Here is a 22,289-nt window from a genome sequence, read left to right on the forward strand (position 1 = left end):
AAAAAGGAAAAAAAAAGGTAATAAGGGAAGGAAGGGGGACCAAAGGGGGGGAATTATAAAGAGGATAAGTATCAGATACAAGAGGGGTACATAAGTTTAAAAGGGGAAAGGGTTGGGGAGGCAAGAATAAGTAAAGCAAATCTGGGGGTTAAGGATGGCAGGAAAACAGATTTGTAATTAACTGTAAATGGAATGGGATAACCCCCAAAAGAGGAGGCAGAAAGACTGGACTGAACCCACAATATGTTGTTTAAAAAACAATTTAAAGCAGGGGGATACATATAGAGGGGAAAGGCTGGAAAAATCTATTATGCTTCAGGTGAGTCAAAAAGAGGTGCCATCCTTATCTCAGATCAAAAAAGGAAAAATTGATCTAATTAAAAGAGATAAGGAAGGAAACACATCCGCAAAGGCATAAACAACGGCAAATATCAATATTAAAACATATATAAAGTGGTATGGCACTCAACCCTAAAGGAGAGTAAAGAGTTAAAGAAGAAATAGACAACAAAATGAATAGTGGGATCCAACCTTTTCCCCTGAATTAGACAAATCAAACCACAAAACAAATAAGAAAGAAATTAAAAGAAAGAATATTAGAAAAATCAGGTATGTTGGATCTTTGGAGAAAATTGAATGGAATAGAAGGAATATACTTTCTTCTCAGCAGTTCATGGAACTTATTCAAAATTGACCATATTTAGCATAAAGACCTCAAAATTAAATAAGAAAAGAAATGTTCTTTTCAGATCATGATGCAATAAAAACACATTCAAAAAAAGTTAGGGGAATAGACCAAAAGTAATTGGAAATAAACAATCCATCTAAAGAATGATTGGGTGAAGCAGCAAATTATAGATACAATTTTTTCCCAAGATAATAAATGATGAGACATAATACCAAAATTTTGGGGATGAAAAGCGGTAATAAGAGGGAATTTTATATCCTTAGAGGATTACTTGAATAAAAAGAAAAGAAAAAGATTAATGTTGGGCTTAATAAAAACTAAAAAAAAATTAAAAACCCCCAATCAAATACTAAATTGGAATTTAAAATTAAAAAGGAGAAATTAAAATTATTGAAAGTAAAAAAACATTGAACTAATTAATAAAAACTAAGAGTTTTCATGAAAAGCCAATAAAAGATAAGCCTTTGGAAATCTATTGGAAAGGAGGGAGGAAAATGAAATTAGTAGTCTTAAAATAAAAAGGAGAACTTTCCCCAATGGGGAAATTAGAAAAAAAGGGTTATTTTGCTAACTTTGTAAATTTGATAACCTAATAAATGGATACTACCTCCAAAAATACAGACTTCCCAGACTAACAAGGAGGAAGAAATTGCTTGAATAGTCCCATTTCAAAAAGAAAAGAACAGGAATTAAACAACTCCCTAAGAAAAAATCCCCAGGACCAATGGATTTACATCGAATTTTACCAAACATTTAAAAGAACAATTGGCCCCAATGCTTATAAATTATTTGATAAAATAGGGGAATGAAGGAGTCCTACCAAATTCCTTCTATGACACAGACATGGTACTGATACCAAACCAGGTGGCGAAAACAGAGAAAGAAAATTATAGACCAATCTCCCTAATAATATTGATGCTAAAATCTTAAATAAGATATTACAAAAAGACACGAAAAAATCTCCAAGATAATAATATGATCGTGGATTTATACCAGGAATGGGGCTGGTTCAATATTAAAACTAAAATATAATTGGCCATGTTTAACAAATTAAAAAACCATATGATCATTCTAGATGCAAAAAGCTTTGATAAAATCCAACATCCATTCCTATTAAAAAACACTTGAGGAAGGAAAAATGGATTTTCCTTAAAATAATCAGCAGCATCTATTTAAACCATCAGTAAGACATATGTTGGAGACAAACTGCAAAACATTCCCCAATAAGATCTGGAGGAAACAAGGTTGCCCACTTCACCTTACTATTTAATATTGTATTAGAAAATAGCTATAGCAATAAGAGCTGAGAAAGTTAAAGGAAAAGAATAGGCAATGAGGAAGCCAAATTTCACTCTTTGCAGACATGATGGGCTTAGAACCCCAGAGATTCTGCTAAAAAGTTATTAAATAATCCACAACTTTAGAAAGTTATGGGTTATAAAATAAAACCCCATAAGTCATCAGCACTTATATATCACTAACCTCCAACAGTCAGAGTTAAAAAGAAATTCCATTTAAAGCACTGATAATAAAAAACTTTAGAATCTTCTGCCAAGGGAAAATCAGAAACTTTATGGAAAATTACAGACCACTTTTCCACAAATTAAGTCTGTCTAACCATTGGAAAAATATTAAATGCTCTTGGATAGGGTGAGCAAATATAATAAAGATACAATATTACCTAAACTAATCATTTATTTAGCTTTCCCAATCAGACTTAAAAACTATTTTAATGACCTAGAAAAAAATAACAACAAAGTTCATGGAAACAAGGTCAAAATTTCAAAATTAATGAAAAAAAAACAAATGATGGTGGCTTGCACCAGATCTAAAATTATATTATAGAAGCAGTTACCAAAACTATTTGGTAAAAGGAATAGATTGTTGATCAGTGGAATAGATTAGGTTGATAAAAAGTCAAAAATATAGAACCTAGTCTTTGAAAACCCAAAGATCCCACTTTGGGATAAGAACTTACGTTTGATAAAAAGTGGAAAATTGAAACTAATATGGCAGAAACTAGGCATTGATCCATCCAAACGACACCAAGATAAGGTCAAAATGGGTTCCACCTAGGCATAAAGAATGAAATTATTAATAAATTAGAGGAACATAGGATAGTTATTTCAGACCTGTGGAAGGGAAGGCTTTATGACCAGCAGAACTAGATCATTACTGATCTCAAAATAAAAATTTATTAAAACGAAAAGTTTTTGTACAAACAAAACTAATGCAGAAAGATTAGAAGGAAGAAAAACTGGGAAAATATTTTTAATCGGTTCTGATAAAGGCCCTTTCCAAAATATATAAAAATTAATTTATAAAAAATCAACATTCCAATTGAAAAAATGGTCAAAGGAATGAACAGACAATTCTCAGATGAAGAAATTGAAACTATTTTAGTCATATGAAAAGATTAAGTCATTATTAACGAGAAAACAAAAAGACAACTCTAAGTACTCAACCGTGATTGGCTAAGATGACAGGAAAAAATAATGATGATTGTTAGGAACGGGAAAACGGGGACATTGATGCATTGTTGGTGGGTTGTGAACAATCCAACCATTTTGAGAGAGTTTGGAACTATGCTCAAAAAGTTATCAAACTGTGCATACCCTTTGATCCAGCAGTGTTACTACTGGGAAATCCCAAAGGAATTATAAAGAAGGAAAGGGACCTGTATGTGCACAATGTTTGTGGCAGCCCTTTTTGTAGTTTAAAACCAAACGAATGGATGTCCATCAGTTGGAGAATGGTTAATAAATTGTGGTTATGAAAAATTATGGAATATTACTGTTCTGGAAATGACCAACAGGATAATTTCAGAAAGGCCTGAGACTTACATGAACTGATGCTATGAAAGAGGGACCGCGATCATTAATCTTCAACAACAATACTATATTTCCAGTTCTGATGGATCGGCCATCCTCACAACGGATCAACCAAATCATTTCTAAGGAAAATGAATAACCAGTTCCCGAAAAGAACCTGGGAGATGATAAAACCATTACATTGAATTCCCAACCTATATTTTGAACCTTTTTTGATTTCCTTCACAAGCTAATTTAAAATATTTCAGAGTCATTCTTTTTTCCAGCAAAAAGTTTGGTCGGTATACCTATTGTGTATCTTAATTTATATTTTAATATATTTAACATCTACTTGTCATCCTGCCATCTGGGGGTAAGAGGTGAAAATTGGAACAAGAGGTTTGGCAATTGTTAAGGCTGTAAAGTTACCCATGTTTATATCCTGTAAATAAAAGGCTATTAAATAAAAAAAAAGAAAAGAAAAAAAGAGAAAACAAAAACAAAAAAAAAAATGAATGAGGTGCAAAAGCTAAGAGCTGACACAGAGGAATTATATGCAGATGTGGGGGCTGGAGCTCTAAAATCCGACTCATTGGATTGAACAATGGATTAAAGAGGAAAAATACATTTACTTAAAAAAATATAAAAGGCTTCTAAATGTTCAAAGAAATAAGTGGGGAAAGGAGTAGGAAGGGGAAGTATAGAAATGTGTATATATTATGGGAAAAAGGATAAAATGTGTAGATTAAAAAGTATGGAATAAATAGGGACATAAAAGACAAAGAAAAAGAATAAGGGAGGGATATTTGGAGGAGCGATAGTTTAAGTAATAGTAAGGCAAGGTAGCAGATAGAAGTAAAGCAGAAGAGTCAACAGTGATAGGAAATAATATATATAATAGGAAATAGCATAGGAAATAAGATATATAATAATAATGACCAGGAGCAGAATTTATTAGGGAAAAAAAAAAAAGCATGGGCAGTTATCATTGATATCAGACAAAGATAAAACTAAAATAAATTTAATCAAAAAATAGGGAAATCACAATATATGTCAGCCATATTAATAAATATTGTTTTAGACTGTTTAAAATCTCTAGACAGTACAGAGTTGGAATATTACTGTGGTGTAGGAAATGATGAGTCAGTGGGTTTAGAACAAGATGGAAAGATTTGGACTTAGGAAGAAGTTTTCCATCTTCAGAGAAACATGGCACAAACAAACATAGAATGGCGTTAGGTAGAAGTATACAAATATGATTATAAATATTAATGTATGCATTTATATGTATGTATATGCATATATGCATATGTAAACACATCCACACTTAATGTTAGCCTTGTTTAGGGAGGTGAGGTTAGATGAAAAAGAATAAAGTAAAAAGTGCATAACAGAGAACAAAAGAAAATCTACAAGGAAGCAAAAAATATCACTTCATACTGAACACAGTATGAAGCATTCATTGTATAAACTTTATGGAAATAGAAATTTGTTGTTTCTTATTTTGAATCCTTTCTTATGTTCTGCTGAGCCCATAGCAGTATTTTTCTTTATTTTCCCTTTATCTGTTTTATACTTAAGTTTTAAATAAAGAAAAAAATTTAATTTTAAAAAACTAAAATGAGCTAATGATTACACCAGAGTCTTCTGTTAAGGCAGAGATCTTGCCAACTCACCAAAATATACAGCAATTGTAAAGCCTGTGTTCTCTTTTCTTTGTCCAACTCAAAGTTCAAGTAGTGGCAGAGAATTACAGCTACATGGAAAAGATTCCTCTCACTCAAGTGTGTTTGTGTATGTGTGTTTATAAGATATATATGTATATATATATATATATATATATATATATATATATATACACACGTATACATATATATGTATATATGTTGTGTGTGTGTGCATGTATGTTTGTGTGTATGTGTGGAGATATAAATGTATATATGTATGTATGTATGTATGTTAGCATTTTTCTTCGTTGATTTTATTTTTTGTCAAGTATATGTAAAAACAATTTTTAACACTCATTAAAATTTTTTTGATTTCCAAATATTTTCCTTCCTTTCTTCCTATTTTCCCCTGTAAAAATAGCAAAAAAAAAATTTAATTAAATATCAACATTAATCCATTTTACATTTTGTAATATTTCTATCTCCCATTTACTCCAAAATTTTCCCCTTATTCATAAATCTGACAGGCAAAACTATCCCATGCTCCATTAATTTGTTTCTGGTATCAGTCTTTATATCTAAATCATGTATACATTTTGAACTTCTCTTGATATCTTGTGTGAGATGTTGGTTTATATGTAGTTTTTGCCAAATTGCTTGCTGGTTTCCCAGCAATTTTAGTCAAATAGTGAGTCCTTGTCCCTAAAGCTGGTATCTTTGCATTTATCAAACATTATACTGCTATGGTCTTTGCCCACTGAGTATTATGTATCTAGTCTATTCCACTGATCCACTGATGAGGTACTGAATGGTGTTTTGGACCATGAGAAACAAGAATTGATCCTTGAGGCAAGTAGGCAGAAGGCTCTGATAGAGATCAGTTTAACTCCATGGTCCCATCTTTCAGGGAGGTGGTCCAGTCTGAAATCCAAGTTATGTCAAATTCCTGAGACCACTCCTCTGTAGAAATTCCAGTCATGTCCCTGAGGCTAAATTTTCCTTATAAAATCTATTTATGGACTATCTCATGAGTGGTACCCTCCTTTGGATCAGTCCACCATAGCACTCCTTACCTGTCTCCTTTCCTCTACTCCCCCAGGCCACATGTATCTCTCTTAATTCCACAATGCCTCCCATCCCCAATACCCTACTTACAGATAACTAACTCTTTTAGGGTGCTAAGTGTTATGCCACAGTCTCCTTGAACTGTTTTACCTCAGTTTCCCTGCATTAGTTTCCCTGAATTATATCTCCATTGCCCTGAGTTAGTATGCAACCCCCCCCCTTTTTTCCTGTCCATTAGTGCTGTGCTACCCACTCTAAACATTTCAAAAGATAAGACTATCTCAGATACCTAATTGACATCTTTACTTCTGTTTCTTCAGACATCCTGACTCTGGTCTCCTAGCTAGTAAGAATTTATAGTTTTCACTCCCATCCTGCTAGAAATGAATGCATGTTCCGTCCCTGAAAATTCTCACTCTTTGTCTCCTGCCTTTGCTTCTCTTCTTACTAGTCCTATTAAAAAAAAAAAAAAAAACAAACTCGGAGTCTCACATTCATCACTGGATACTTTGAGACAAGAGTCCTGTCCAGTCAATCAATTAAGCTTTCCAATAAACAAAATATTAAAACTCTCTAATCTCTATCTTGCCTCAGTTTCTCCGGCATTACAGTAAGTACTTTTCAGGATTTAGCCAGCTAGGTAAGAACATACCCCAACTTCATGGGATGCTTCCTTTCTCCTGGGTAATTGCAAGTTATACTTTTTTTTTCCATAGGATATATTTTTATTGACTCAAGAAATATGCACACAGGGCTAAAGAGGAATATCTAATATATATTAGACTTCACAAAAAAAGTTACATCGAAGGCTTGGGTTTTATACAGCCACAAGCTTAGAATTATCAAAGGTTTGGGAATTATGATTTTTTGGTAGCTGATATTTGAACGAATAGGAAATTTGATTGCACATTTATCAAGAAGTCTCATTAAAAACTTACTCCCCTCAGAAAGAGAAAGTACTAAAATTAAGATCTTTGCCCTAAATTCTAAGAAACTATGTCCCAGATGCAGCAATTTACTCACTGTCTTTCAACTGATCAAAGTTCAGAGAACTATTTGGAGGCATTAAAATCAAATTAAACTGGGGAATTAAAATTTAATTGCAAGTTATACTGAGGAACTTGTCTTTCATCTGCTTCCCCACTCTATTTCATATTTAACATCCCCTGTGTCTATTGTATCTCTTCATTTTGTCTGTAACCTATTTCCCTAAATAAAACTACCATTTGCCAAAGAGAATGGTCATTGTGAATTCTTCAGATAACTGAACACCACTTTTTGGTGCCTGCCATCATTTGCTGCCAAACTCCACATCATACATCTCATCACCACCACTCTATTTCTTAGCCACTTTCAGATTCTTTTGATGATTACCACTTTATAATGTAGTTTGATATCTGGTATGGCTAAGCTATATTCTTTCACATTTTTTGAATTAATTCCCTTAATAGTTTTTACCATTTTTATTTCTAGTTGAATTTTGTCATTTTTTTCAAATTCAATAAAATAATTTTTGATAGTTTGATTTGTATGCTACTGAATAGGTAAGTTAATTTATGTAGAATTGTCATTTTTATTGTCTCTGTCTACTTATGAGCAATTAATATTTTTTCAATTTTTCAGATTTTACTTAAATGGTAGGAAAAGTGTTTTACAATTGAGATCATATGGTTTCTAGGTTTGTCTTGGCAAGTAGACTCTCAAGTATTTTATTGTCTACAGTTATTTTAAATGGAATTGCTTTTTTATCTCTTGTTACTGATCTTTGTTGGTAATATATAGAAATGCTCATGATTTATGTCAACTTATTTTATATCCTGTAACTTTGCTGAAATAGTTCATTATTTCAATTATTTTTTTAGTAGAATCTCCAGGATCTTCCAAATATACCATCATATCATCTATAAAAACGAATAGTTTTGCATGGTTTCATTCCTTTAATTTAATCCTGATCTTTTCATCACAAATGATAAGACTTTATATATAGCATACTGCCCAATGAGGGCTCCACTGTTCATAGATTAAAAGTACACCATGAGTTTTCTGTAGTTAAGCCAACTTGTTTTCAGAAGCCAAAGTGAAAGCAACACTTCAGATTGTTTTACCAGTCCAGAGGAAAAGACCATTTCTACCTTTCTAGAGGTGAGTCTGATTAGGGTCTGGGAAATAGCAGGAAACCTTGAGAAGGGTTTGATGAATTAGAAGAGTTGAAAGAAAAGGAGCAGGAATTTCAGGATTTAGGATCTTGATAGGAAGGGTTTAATGCACTTTGGCCAATTTCTTTTCCCTTTAAGGGATTAGCAGTCTGCTTATCTTCCATTGCACAGCTTTCTGTCACCAAACATTAAAGAATCAAATAGATATTGTTGTAATGATTACAATAAAAAAGTTTTTTTCTCCCTCATGATTTCCTGTGCCATTGTTGAGATTGGGAAAGGGGACCCCAAGAGTTTGTGGTCATATACCAGTGTCATGAGGTATCTCAAAAGAATTTGCAGGCTTGAACCCATTTCCTTGTCAAGGGGCAAAGTTTTATTGTAATTATAACGCCATTACAAGATGACTAAATTCAAGAGAATTTAGCAAGGGATAGGAGGGAAAGGATAGCTAATTTTATGGCTTACAGGCAAGTTCGAGGGGTGGTCTCTCAGGAAGTTGGTCAGTACTGACCAACAGATTATATTTCTTTCAATAATGTTTGTAGGACTATTCTAAGACCAGAAGACTTTGAAATCTTTGCAAATTGTTAGAACAAGGTCAGAGGGCTTCAGAATCACTAATATATCTTCCCTAAAATCTAAGGGAAAAATATTACATTTTACAATTATTGACAGACAAGAGCACTCAGATTAAAAGGGCTTCAGAGTCATTGCTGTCTCCCCTATATCACCAAAAGTAATGGTCGAAGACCTCACATATTCATTGATGCCCTGCAATGACTATAAATATGGATAAAACTTTAAACCAGGAACATGTGAACTCAGATGTTACAACAAATGTTTGCAAGTTATATAAACTTTGGGCTTTGGTTTAATTGTTTATAAAAATAAGGAATTTGGATTTGATAATCTTTAAGGTCGTTCCCAGTGCTAAATCTATGTTTCCATGATGCTTACTATAGTTTGGTAACAGTGAATTAGAGCTGGCCTTCTCTGCTCTTATCCCAGAATCTAAATAGCTTTTGTACACCAAGGACTCATGAAAGCAGACTGAGATGCTCAAGAAAGCAGTACTACCTTTTACTCTGTTTGGACAACTTTATCCATACCATCCTAGTGCTTCAGGGACATGACAGCATTAAATGGAAAGAGACTGGCTGGTTGTCTGGCTGCTCAGAAAGGTTCTCCCAAAGTGTCTGAATCCTTAGTGCAGTCATCAAAGATCTGGGATAAAGGTCAGCTTTCCAAGTTAAAAACTTGAATGTTTTCTATATAAGGAGGAATAATTGGCACTTGGAATATAGGTTGGGACTAATTCTTAAGGAATAAATTCACAAGAGACTAATTACTGAATTAGAAACAGAATTGATTTCAAATAGGAGATTGGTCTGGTAAAATAACAGGCACATATCCTCCCAGCTGAGAGTTAGAAGTTTCACTCAGAAAAGCAAATTGCAGATCAGAAGATATTTGGCGATAATGAACTTAAGTTAAAACAAGCAGGGGGTTCTCTCTCTTTTTTTTAATATTACTAAAATATCTTTTGTGTTTTTTATCTAGATTTCTTCACAATTATATTCTCTATCTTCTTTCCCCTCTTATCTCTCTCCTCTGCTAGGGAACAACCATTAAAACAACTACATTAACAAAGAAAGAAACAGAAGAAAGAAAGAAACCATCAAAAACAATCTACACATTGATATTATATTGATATTATTTCCACATTTGTGAATTCTGACCTCTATTTTCTCTTTTTCAAGGCCAAAAAGAATTCTGACCTCTATTTTCTCTTTTTCAAGGCCAAAATTGTAAGTCATTATTTCATGTCATTTAGTTTTAATTGCTTTGTTGTTTATTTTGTTGTGGCTATTAAAAACATTGTTTCTCTGTCACTTCTCACTTTCCTTTTGCATCAGCTTATTTTATTTTCACATTTCTCTGGCTTCATTAAGAGCATTGCTTTTGGGGCCCCTACCTGGTATAGCAGAAAAAACATTAGCCTTGAAGTCAGGAGGACCTGAGTTCAAGTTTGACCTCAGACACTTAACACTTCCTAGTTGTGTGACCCTGGGCAAGTTACTTAACCACAATTGCCTCACCAAAAAAAAAAAAAAAAAAAAAAAAGACCATTTGGGATTTCAATAATAAACTTTTATGAAATAAATATGGCATATTTAAACAAGGGTGAGGTTTTTTTTTAAGAAAGAAAGAAAATTATAGAACAATTTCAACAATGAGCTACTAACTGAAAAATTACAACCACATATTATAAAGATTATATGTTATTACATATGTTATTACATGTATGTTATATGTTATTACATATATTACATATATGTTATTACAAAGTTGGATATATATGAAGAAGGTACATATTGTTCACCATAAGAAATATTAATAACATAAGTGATTATATCCAATATAATAAGTATATAATTATAGTAATAGATGTAGAAAGAGCTTTTTGTATAGTAATCATTTCTAATGAAGACACTTGGAAATGATGAGGGTTGGGAGACCAATGCATAGTTTCTAAGATTCAAGATGCAAAGCCCATGTGACAAAATCACAATGGCTTTCTCTTTTGCTAAAAGATACCTTTTTCACAAGGAAAAGTCACAGATAAAATACAAAGATGATTTTGCAACATGTTCTTGAGGGGGATAGCTTTTTATAGGTCAGAAGTAGAAAGGGGAAATAAAAGTGGGATCTAGGGAGTGACAAGGATGTGTATTGAGAAGGTGAGAGACTATCTTAAAGATGCTAATGAGTCAGTCTGGGAGAATTGAATTCTCATCAAGATTGTCTGGGAAATTTGAGTTCCCCTCATAGTTGGGGAGAACTAACTTCTTTTGGGCATGTAATTTTGGATGATATTCACATTATGTCTGTCTAAACTATGGTAATAAGACAGTCTGGGAAAAGCTGACCCATCTGTGTATTGACTTTGTTTAATAGTAGAAGTAGGATGGACTTGTTTTAGCATATCCTAAAGGAAAGAGAATACACTGGTTTTAGAATTCACATAGAAAATATTGATAGAGTTGGATTTTTCCCTTAAAATGATAAAAAGCATTTATTTACAACAATCAACAAGAATAGTTTATAATGAGGAAAAGCTAGAAGTCTTCTTAGTGAAATCAGTTATGAAACAAATATTTCCACCATCACTAGTATTGGGAACCCTGGCAATAGCAATGAGAAAAGAAAAGGAAATAGCAAGAATCAGAATAGGAAAGAAGTAATTAAACCATGTCTTTTTTCAGATGGTATAATGATATACTTTTTTTTATTAATTAAAGCTTTTTATTTATAAAGCAGATGCATGAGTAATTTTTCCAACGTTGACCCTTGCATAACTTTTTGTTGCAAATTTTCCCTTTTTTCTCCCCAGCCCCTCTCCTATCTGGCAGGTAATCCAATACATGTTAAATATGTTAAAATAAATGTTAGATCCAATATGTGTATACATATTTATACAGTTATCTGGTTGTGCAAGAAAAATCATATCAAGAAGGAAAAAAAAGAAAAACTGAGAAAAAAAAGTAACCAGATGACAACATAGAGAGTGAGAAAGCTATGTTGTGTTCCACCCTCTGTTCCCATAGTTCTCTCTCTGAGTGTATATGGATCTCTTCATTACTGCACAAGTGGAACTGGTTTGAATCATCTCAGTGTTGAAGAGAGCCACATCTGTCAGAATTGATCATCATATAGTCTTCTTCTTGTCCCGTATAATGATCTCCTGGTTCTGTTCATTTCACTTAGCATCAATTCATGTAGGTCTCTCCATGCCTCTCTGAAATCATCCTGCTGGTTGTTTCTTACAGAACAAGAGTATTCCATAGCATTCATGATGCCATAGAATCATAGCATAATTTATTCAGCCATTCTCCAATTGATGGGCATCCATTTGGTTTCCAGTTTCTTGCCACTATAAAAAATGCTTCCACAAACATTTTTGCACATACAGGTCCCTTTCCCTCTTTTACGATCTCTTTGGGATATAATCCCAGTAGAGACACTGCTGGATCAAAGGGTATACACCAGTTGATAACTTTTTCAGCATAGTTCCAAACTGCTCTCCAGAATATCTGTTCACAGTTTCACCAACAATGTATCAGTGTCCCAGGTTTCCCACATCCCCTCCAACGTTTGTCATTATCTTTTCCTGTCATATTAGCCAATCTGACAAGTGTGTAGTGATATCTCAGAGTTATCTTAATTTGCATTACTCTGATCAATAATGATTTGGAGCACCTTTTCATATGGCTACAAATAGTGTCTGTTCATATCCATTGACCATTTGTCAATCGGAGAATGGCTTGAACTATTATAAATTTCAACCAATTCTCTATATATTTTAGAAATGAGGCCTTTATCATATGCATAGGATGTAAAAATATTTTCCCACTTTATTGCTTTCCTTCTAATTTTGTGTGCATTAGTTTTGTTTGTACAAAACCTTTTAAACTTAATATAATAAAAATTATCTATTTTATGACCAATAATGTTCTCTAGTTCTTCTTTGGTCACAAATTCCTTCTTCCTCCACAAATCTGAGAGATAAACTAATCTGTGTTCTTTTAATTTGTTTATAGTATCATTCTTTATATCTAGATCATGAACCCATTCCAACCTTCTCTTGGTATGCAGTGTTAAGTGTGAGTCTATGCCTACTTTCTGCCATACTAGCTTCCAATTTTCCCAGTAGTTTTTGTCAAATAGCGAATGCTTATCCCAAAAGCTGGGACTTTTCAGTTTGTCAAATACTAGATTTTCATAGTCATTGAATATTTTGTTCTGTAAGCCTAATCTATTCCATTGATCAACTAGTTTATTTCTTAGCCAGTACCAAATGGTTTTTATGACCACTCCTTTACACTATAGTTTTAGATCTAGTACAGCTAGGTCACATTCATTTGTTTTTCTCTTCATTAATTCCTTTGAAATTCTTGACCTTTTTTTCTTTCAGATAAATTTTGTTATTTTTTCTAGTTCAATAAAATAGTTTCTTGGGAGTTTGATTGGTATAGCACTAAATAAATAGATTAGTTTAGGGAATATTGTCATCTTTGTTATATTTGTGGGACCTATCCATGAGCACTTGGTAGTTTTCCAACTGCTTAGATATATGACTTTATTCATGTGGAAAGTGTTTTGTAGTTTTACTCACATAGGTCCTAACCCTCCCTTGGAAGATACATTCCCAAATATTTCATCCTATTGACAGTTATTTTAAATAGAATTTCTCTATGTATCTCTTGCTGTTGGATTTTGTTAGTGAAGTAATAGAATGCTAATGATTTTCTGTGGATTTATTTTGTATCCTGCAACTTTGCTAAAGTTGTGGATTATTTCTAATAGCTTTTTAGTTGATTCTCTGGGGTTCTCTAAGTTTAGCATCATATCATCTACAAAAAGCGATAATTTGGTTTCCTCATTATCTACTCTAATTCCTTTGATCTTTTTTACTTCTCTTATTGCCAAAGCTAGTATTTCTAATACAATATTGAATAGTAATGTGATAGTGGGCAACCTTGTTTCACCCCTGATCTTATTGGGAATGGTTCTAGTTTATCCCCATTACATATGATGCTTGTTGATGGTTTTAAATAGATGCTATTCACTCTTTTAAAGAAAAGTCCATTTATTTTTATACTCTATATTGTTTTTAATAGGAATGGGTGTTGGATTTTATCAAATGCTTTTTCTGTATCTATTGAGATAATCATATGGTTTTTGTTAATTTGGTTATTGGTATAGTCAATTATGCTAATAGTTTCCCTACTATTGAAACAGCCCTGCTTTCCTGGTGTAAATCCTACTTGATCATGGTGTATTATCCTGGGGATGATTATCTAATATCTCTTTGCTAATATTTTGTTTGATATTTTTGCATCAATATTCATTAGGGAGATTGTTCTATAATTTTCTTTCTCTGTTTTTAGATTTAGATATCAGTACCTGGTTTAGATATCAGTACCAAGTCTGTGTCATAAAAGGAACTGGCAGGAGTCCTTCATTCTCTATTTTTTCAAATAGTTTATATAGTATTGCAGTTAATTTTTCTTTAAATGTTTGGTAGGGTCCTGGGGATATTTTCTATATCTTTCTCTAAAATGGGACTATTTAAGTCATTTATTTCCTCTTCTGTTAACCCAGATAATCTATATTTTTTGTAGGTATTCCTCCATTTCACTTAAGTTGTCAAATGTATTGGCGTGAAGTTGGACATGGCATGACATTGGCATGAAGTAACTCCTGATAACTGCTCTAATTTCCTCTTCATTGGTGGATAGTTCTCCCTTTTCATTTTTGAGACAAACAGTTTGATTTTCCTCTTTTCTTTTTCTAATCAAATTAAATAAAGGTTTATCTATTTTGTTGATTAACCCTTAGTTTAATTTATTAATTCAATAGTTTTTTTTAGTTTCAATTTTATTGATCTCTCCTTTTATTTTTAGAATTTCAAGTTTGGTATTTGATTGGAGGTTTTAATTTGTTCTTTTTCTATCCTTTTTAGTTGCAAGCCCAATTTACTGATCTTCTCTTTCTCTATTTTATGCAAGTAAGCCTCTACAGAGATAAAATTTTTCCTTATTACTATTTTGGCTGCATCCCACAAATTTTGGCATGTCATTGCATTATTGTCATTCTCTTGGATGAAATTATCAATTCTGTCTATGATTTGCTATTTCACCTATTTATTCTTTAGGATGAGATTATTTAATTTCTAATATCTTTTTGGTCTATTTTTCCCTAGACCTTTATTGAATGTAATTTTTATTGCATCATGATTTGGGAAAAAAAATGCATTTACTGTTTCTGCTTTTCTGCATTTGATTTTGAGGTCTTTATGTCCTAATATATGGTCAAATGTTTTATAGGTTCAATGAAGTGATGCAAAGAAAGTGTATTCTTTTCTGTCTCTATTCAATTTTCTCCAAAGATCTATCATATCTAATTTGTCTAGTATTCTATTGACTTCTTTGACCTATTTCTTATTTATTGTGGTTTGATTTATCTAGTTCTGAGAGAGCAAGGTTGAGATCTCCACTATTATAGTTTTGCTATCTATTTCTTTTTGCAACTCTCTTAACTTCTCCGTTAGGAATTTAGATGCTATGCCATTTGGTACATATATGTTTAATATTGATATTACTTCATTATCTATGGTACTCTTTAGCAGCATATAGTTTCCTCCCTTATCTCTTTTAATTAGAACAATTTTTGCTTTTCCTTGATCTGATATCAAGATGGCTACCACTGCTTTTTTTACTTCACCTGAAACATAATAGATTCTACTCCAGCCTTTTGCATTTACTCTGTATATATCACTCTGCTTTAAATCTGTTTCTTGTAAACAACATATTATAGGTTTCTCGCTTTTAATCCAGTCTGCTATCTGCTTATGTTTTATGGGAGAGTTAACCCCATTCACATTTACAGTTAAAACTACTAATTCTGTATTTCCTACCATCTTATTAACCCCAAAATATACTTTTCTCTTTCCTTTTCCCTTTCCCTTCTCCCCAGTATTTTACTTATGAACACTACTTGCCTCAAGCAGTTCTTCCCTTTAGAGAACTTCCCCCTTTCTTATACCTTTCCCCTACTATTTCTCTTTTCCCTTCTATTTAGCCTACCCTTTCCCTTTTTCCCTTTCCCCTCCCACTTTTCTAAAAGATGAGAGATGTTTCTTGGTGAAACTACATATATCTATATTCTTTCTTTGGGTCAAATCTGATGAGAGTAAGATTTGCACAATATTTGTCAACCTCCCTTCTGTCCCTCAATTATAATGTGCTTTCTTTGCCTCTTCCTGAGACTTGATTTCCCTCATTTTACCTCCACTTTCCCCTTCTTTTTTCTGTTACAATCCCCTTTCCATCTCTAGTTTCTTTTTTATAACAATACAATCAGATTACACATGTCTCCTCAATGTATACCCATAATAGAAATACAGTTCTTAAGAGTTTTTTTTTTTAATCTTTTTATGCTTCTTTTGAGTTCTATAGGTCACATTTTTTGTTTAGCTCTGGTCTTTCATCAAAAATACATGGAATTCACCAGTTTCAATGAATGTCCATCTTCTTTCCTGAAAGAAAATGCTCAGTTTAGCAGGGTAATTTATTCTTGGCTGTATTTCAAGATCCTTCACCTTTTGGAATATCAGATTCCAGGTCCTTAGATACTTTAAAGTGGAAGCTGCTAGATACTGAGTCATCCTTATTGTGGCTCCTCAGCATTTGAATTGTTTCTTTCTGGCTACTTGTAATGTTTTTTCCTTGGCCCAATAGTTCTCAAATTTAGCTACAATATTCCTTGGGGTTTTAATTTGGGGGTCTCTTTCAGGAGGCATTCAGTGAATTCTTTCAATGATCATTTTACCTTCTGTTTCTGTGATATCCAGGCATTTCTCATTGATGATTTCCTGAAAGATAGTATCAGGGTTCTTTTTTTAATCATGTATTTTAGGGAGTCCAATAATCCTTAGATTGTCTCTCCTACATTGATTTTCCAGGTTGGTTGTTTTCCCCATTAGATATTTTACATTTTTTTCTTTTTTTTTCTTTTGCTTGACTGATTCTTGTCTTATCGAGTCATTCATTTCCATTTGTTCAATTCTGAATTTTAGTGTGTTATTTTCCTTATTTACTTTTTTTTATTTATTTTTGTATTTGTCCAATTGAATTTTTAAATGAGTTGTTTTGTTCTATGGAATTTTTTTTCCATTTCACAAATTCTGTTTTTTAATAAGTTATTTTCTTTTTCTGTTTCACAAATTCTGTTTTTTCTGGGAGTTGCTTTCTTTTTCCATTTTATCAAATCTATCTTTTAATGAGTTATATGTGTTTTCCATTTCACTAAGTTTATTTTGCATTGCCTTTTCCAAATCCTCTGGCAACGCTTTCTTTTCCTTTCCCCATTTTTCTTCTAGCTGTCTTTTAAGATCCTTTTTAAAATTTCTTCTAGGAGAGCCTTGTGTGATGGGGACCAGGTTATATCACCTTTTGGGTCTTCATCTGCAGATAATCTGCCTTTAGTCTCCTCAGGGTTTGAAATCTGTTCTTCTCTTTCACCATAAAAACTGTCCTCTTTGCTTTTTTACTCATTTTTTCAAGTTAAGTTAAGGTCTGCCTTTAGGGTGAGAGAGGTTTTCCAAGAGACCCAGTTGTTCTGGGTCAGTGCTGATTCATTCCTGGTGCTGGGTGGGCATGGTCAGATCCCCTAAGATTCTGGTGTTTGGGGGTTCACTATTGATCTTTTGTGTTTGTGTTGAATATTTTATAACTTCTCTGCTGATACTGGCTTGCAACCAGGGCATAGTCACCAACACAGCTGTAGATTCCTATACATTCCTCCCCATTTAGATTCTCTGCCATGTAGAGTCTGCAATGCTGGTGGAGTCAGTAATGCCCCAGAGTTCTGTGCTGTCTGTGTTGACATTTGTGGTCAGCTATTTGTGTTAGGATGCCTCACTCCCATTTCAGATTAAAGCAGGTCTTTTCTGGTCTGTTTTCTCCCATAAATTCTCTGCCTCACAGGAACTACATGACCTGGGACTCTGAACTGTCTGTGCTGGCATTTGTACTCAGCTGGTTGTGCTGGCTGCCTCCCTCCCATTTTTCTGGTGATCTTTGAAATTATCTTCTGCTGATAATTTGTTGTACTCCCAATATTTGTGGGTTCTGCTAGTCCAGAGCTAATTCAGAGGCTGGATTTTGTAATTATTGTGAGGGTTGTAAAGAAGGTCAGAGACAATCATGTGTTATCTCCATCATCTTAGCTCTGCCCCCAGAAATCCAGTATGATGATATTCTTAGAAAATCCTAAAGACTCAACTTAAATGTTAGTTGAAACAATTAAAATTTTAGCCAATTAGTAGGTTGTTAAGTAAGTTCACATAATCATCAGCATTCCTGTATATCACAAATAAAATCCTTTAAGAAGACATAGTAAAAGATATACCATTGAACAAACTCTAGATATTATAAAATACTTGGGAGTACACTTGCTAAAACAAAATCACAAAAATAAAGTCAGATTTATATAATTGGAGAAATATTAATTGTTCAAGACTAGGCAGGATGAATATAATAAGAATGACAATTTTTCCAAACCAATTGAATGCCATCTCAATTAAATTGCCAAAAAAAATTATGTTACTGAGTTTTAAAAAATAGCAAAATTAATGTGGAAGGACAAAAAGTCAGGAATGTAAAAGGATCTAATAAAAAAAATATATAGGAATGAAGTTTAACAATACCTGATCTAATGATACTTGCTAAGGAATGCACAGATCAATGCAACAGACTAGACATACAATTTACAGTAGCAAATAAATATAGTAACATTACATCTGACAAATGTAAAGACATATTTTGGAAAAAAATTTTTGGTAAAAACTGCTGGCAAAAGTGAAAAACAGTTAAGCAGAAATTGGCCATAGACCAATATCTTGTATTATTTACCAAAATAAGGCCAAACTGGATACATAATCATTACTTTTTATGGCATATATGTATATCCTTATATTCATATAGTACAATTTATCTCTTCCTCAGTTAGCAGGAATCTCTTATAATTATACTTCTTTGCTACTTCAGATAGTAGCAAAACATTCATTAGAGAAATTTCTTGCTGTGATTGCTGAAAGAATTGCTCTCCTTTGCTCTAAGTATATTTCTGCCAATAATTGTATTAGTCATTATAACCTTAGTAATATAGAATTTAGAGCTGAAGATGACAATAGAGACCTTCAAAAGAAGATTTAGAAAAGCTAAATAATATGCTCAAAGTCACAGAGTCTGTATACAGTACACTTGGTTGAAACCAGTTCCCCAGATTCAGTTCTTTTTCCTTCTAACTCTTGCCATTATGAAATAATGCTGAAGAAACATGAAAACATCCTTATCTTTCTTTCCCCTTTTTCTAGATTCTATGAAAACTATCAACCACTCTTTTGTGTTTGTTATTTACAAATTGCAGCTACTTTCATTAGTATAGCAATGACCCTTAAACCCTGACAACTTAAATATAATTTCAGGTAAAGCAAGGTATAAAGAAGAGTCATTTGGGCTAATTTTACACACCCAAATTGTTAACCCAAATTCCTTGAGAGGAGGGACTGTTTCATTTTTGTATTTATAACTCAAAGACTGAGTACATCAAGCTTTCTCCTGAAGACTGCATCCTCAAGCAGCTTGATATCTCCCATATGGGTGGTTCATTCTCTCACTTGTCACCAATCTTGGCAAGGCAGAGTAGTGAGTATACCCTTAGTTCTCCAGTGATCCTTTCAGAACTTTTCTCTGCCGCGATGACTTAAGAAACCTTTTCTCTCCCTGACAATTCATTTCATCCTTGTCCTGATCTTTCTTCTTGTCATCCACAAACCTGTCCATCCTTCCTCCCCACAAGCCTAATTAATCCATTTAGTGTTCAGACTCATAGGCTTCTTACCCTCAACCTTTAATTCCTTCAAATTCATTGTTTTTCTAGATTCTGATCCTCCAAAGTTCCTATAGCTTCTGATTCCATTATGCCAAAAATGTTAGGATTAATCCTCTCTCTGCTTCCCCCAACCCTTACTTAATTAGTAAATTTACCCCATGTATCAGAAATCCTAGTTCTGACTCTAATGGAATACTTTCATCCTTAAAGGAATACAAAGGGCTTCTTGCTGTTGGGCCCTCTTTTGTCTAGATTTTACATAAGCCAATGATAAATCATTAGTATTCACTTTGCAAATGAAAATACATCTTTTCTTAATATACTGGACTAAAAGGTTATATACATAGAAGAGGAAAAGATCTGATTCATCTAATAGTCCCTGATATGAGCAGGCGGGCTTGGGCATGGAGCCATGCCTGACAGGGAATCCTCTTCCCTTTACAGAGTCTTTCAAGGTCCTGTTCAAGTCACATTTGTTGTTTACAATGTGCCAAACACTGCTAACTTCAGGGGAATTGCAGAGACATATACAGGACATAGGTCCTGCCTTCAAGTTCTGATTCTATCATTGGAAATACAGAATGGACCCAGATGACTGCAAGAAAAGTCACATAGATGCCTTAAAAGCAGATAACATGAGGTATAGAAGTCCGAGGAGAAGCAGCTCACTCCTAGAAGAGGTGGTCTAGGAAGGATCCCTACCTAGAGGTTATATAAGACAATAGAAATTTGCTGATGAATTATGCGTGTTTTGCTGTCTGAATGAATTTTTTTTTATTTTGTGTTTCCCCAAAACTCCCAAAGATGGGTGCTGCATCGAGTCAACCTGACACAACAGTGAGTATCACTTTCTTCCATTCCTTCTACATTCCATAGCCAGATCAGTCAGCCTTCTCCTACTGTCTGAAAATGCCCTCAAGAGGTTCTGAATCTAGCATTGGACATACAGAATGAACCCAGATGACTGCAAGAAAAGTCACATAGATGCCTTAAAAGCAGATAACATGAGGTATAGAAGTCCGAGGAGAAGCAGTTCACTCCTAGAAGAGGTGGTCTAGGAAGGATTCCTACTCAGAGGTTGTATAAGACAATAGAAATTTGCTGATGTATTATACATGTTTTGCTATCTGAATGAATTTTTTTTATTTTGTGCTTCCCCAAAACTCTCAAAGATGGGTGCTGCATCGAGTCAACCTGACACAACAGTGAGTATCACTTTCTTCCATTCCTTCTACATTCCATAGCCAGATCAGTCAGCCTTCTCCTACTGTCTGAAAATGCCCTCAAGAGGTTCTGAATCTAGCATTGGAAATACAGAATGAACCCAGATGACTGCAAGAAAAGTCACATAGATGCCTTAAAAGCAGATAACATGAGGTATAGAAGTCCGAGGAGAAGAAGCTCACTCCTAGAAGAGGTGGTCTAGGAAGGATTCCTACTCAGAGGTTGTATAAGACAATAGAAATTTGCTGATGAATTATACATGTTTTGCTATCTGAATGAATTTTTTTTATTTTGTGCTTCCCCAAAACTCTCAAAGATGGGTGTTGCATTGATTCAAGCTGTCACCTCAGTGAGTATCACTTTGCTCAGTTCCCTCTACATTCCATAGCAGGATTAAAGTCAGTCTTCTTCTATTGCCTGAAAATACCCCCAGAGAGATGGAGTTAGGGATTTCTGCTCATGAGAGAGTGTGGAAAGTTCTTTCTCATGTCTTTCCACACCATGACATGGACACTTTCTTCTAAGAGAAACAAAATCTCACTTTATTGTGGACAAAACTTTTTCCAAACCCCATATTTAAAGGCACAATAATCACTTTTTGGAACACATTAGCATATCAGAATTGATCTCAAAGTAAGACAAAAAAATTCTGAATATATAAAATTGAATACATTTCATCAACTCATTTCACTTCAAATGTGGAATAAGAGACAGGGGATTCTAAGGGCCCTTGGCTTCCTTTTTGTATCCTTCTCTCACCAGTACTCAATTTTATGCTTTACAACCTCTTATTTCATCCTTCTGCTTTCAATCCTTCTGAAAAACCTCTGAAATTGTGTCTCTCTATTGAGTGCCCTTCTTTCCTCTCTTTTCTACTATCCACACTGAGGCATGATAGGTACTACCCATTCAGCATACTGTTTTCAATGGAAACGGTCTTTATTGCTTCTATAGGTAGGCAGGTAGGAGTTAAGTGGTTACAGCCCTAGACGGGAATCAGGAAGATCTAATGCTTATAGTTATTTGTTTGGGGAGGGAAGTCACAAAAAAAGATGGTAAAGGGAAGTGGGAGGACACTGAAAAGAAGTTTGCCCACTCTTAGTTTTTGACAAAAGCCAATCCCAGCAAGATAAATGGGGAAAGGAGTAGAGAGTGTTTCCTTCTCTATTGGGTCTGATTCAGGAAAAAATACCAGCCTATAACATGGGAATCTAAA

The 22,289-nt window shown here is 33.7% G+C and overlaps 1 protein-coding gene across 8 annotated transcripts in view; it reads left to right on the plus strand.

The window, feature by feature from the left end:
• LOC100919534 (GTPase IMAP family member 7) overlaps positions 1 to 22,289 on the plus strand; it is a 56,208-nt gene that overhangs the window by 30,037 nt on the left and 3,882 nt on the right. Inside the window, exons 1-3 of one of the 8 annotated variants that reach the window (XM_031939403.1) lie at positions 10,168 to 10,197; positions 20,654 to 20,686; positions 21,022 to 21,054. In XM_031939403.1, the coding sequence (XP_031795263.1) occupies positions 20,654 to 20,686; positions 21,022 to 21,054 (66 nt within the window). In that variant the 5' untranslated portion in view covers positions 10,168 to 10,197. Of the gene's footprint in view, positions 1 to 10,167; positions 10,198 to 18,096; positions 21,423 to 22,289 lie in introns of those variants that run through there. The other 7 variants (XM_031939402.1, XM_031939396.1, XM_031939400.1 and 4 more) reach the window with 7 other exon arrangements.

The sequence above is a fragment of the Sarcophilus harrisii genome, chromosome 5, assembly GCF_902635505.1.
Source record: "Sarcophilus harrisii chromosome 5, mSarHar1.11, whole genome shotgun sequence".
NCBI lineage: Eukaryota > Metazoa > Chordata > Mammalia > Dasyuromorphia > Dasyuridae > Sarcophilus > Sarcophilus harrisii.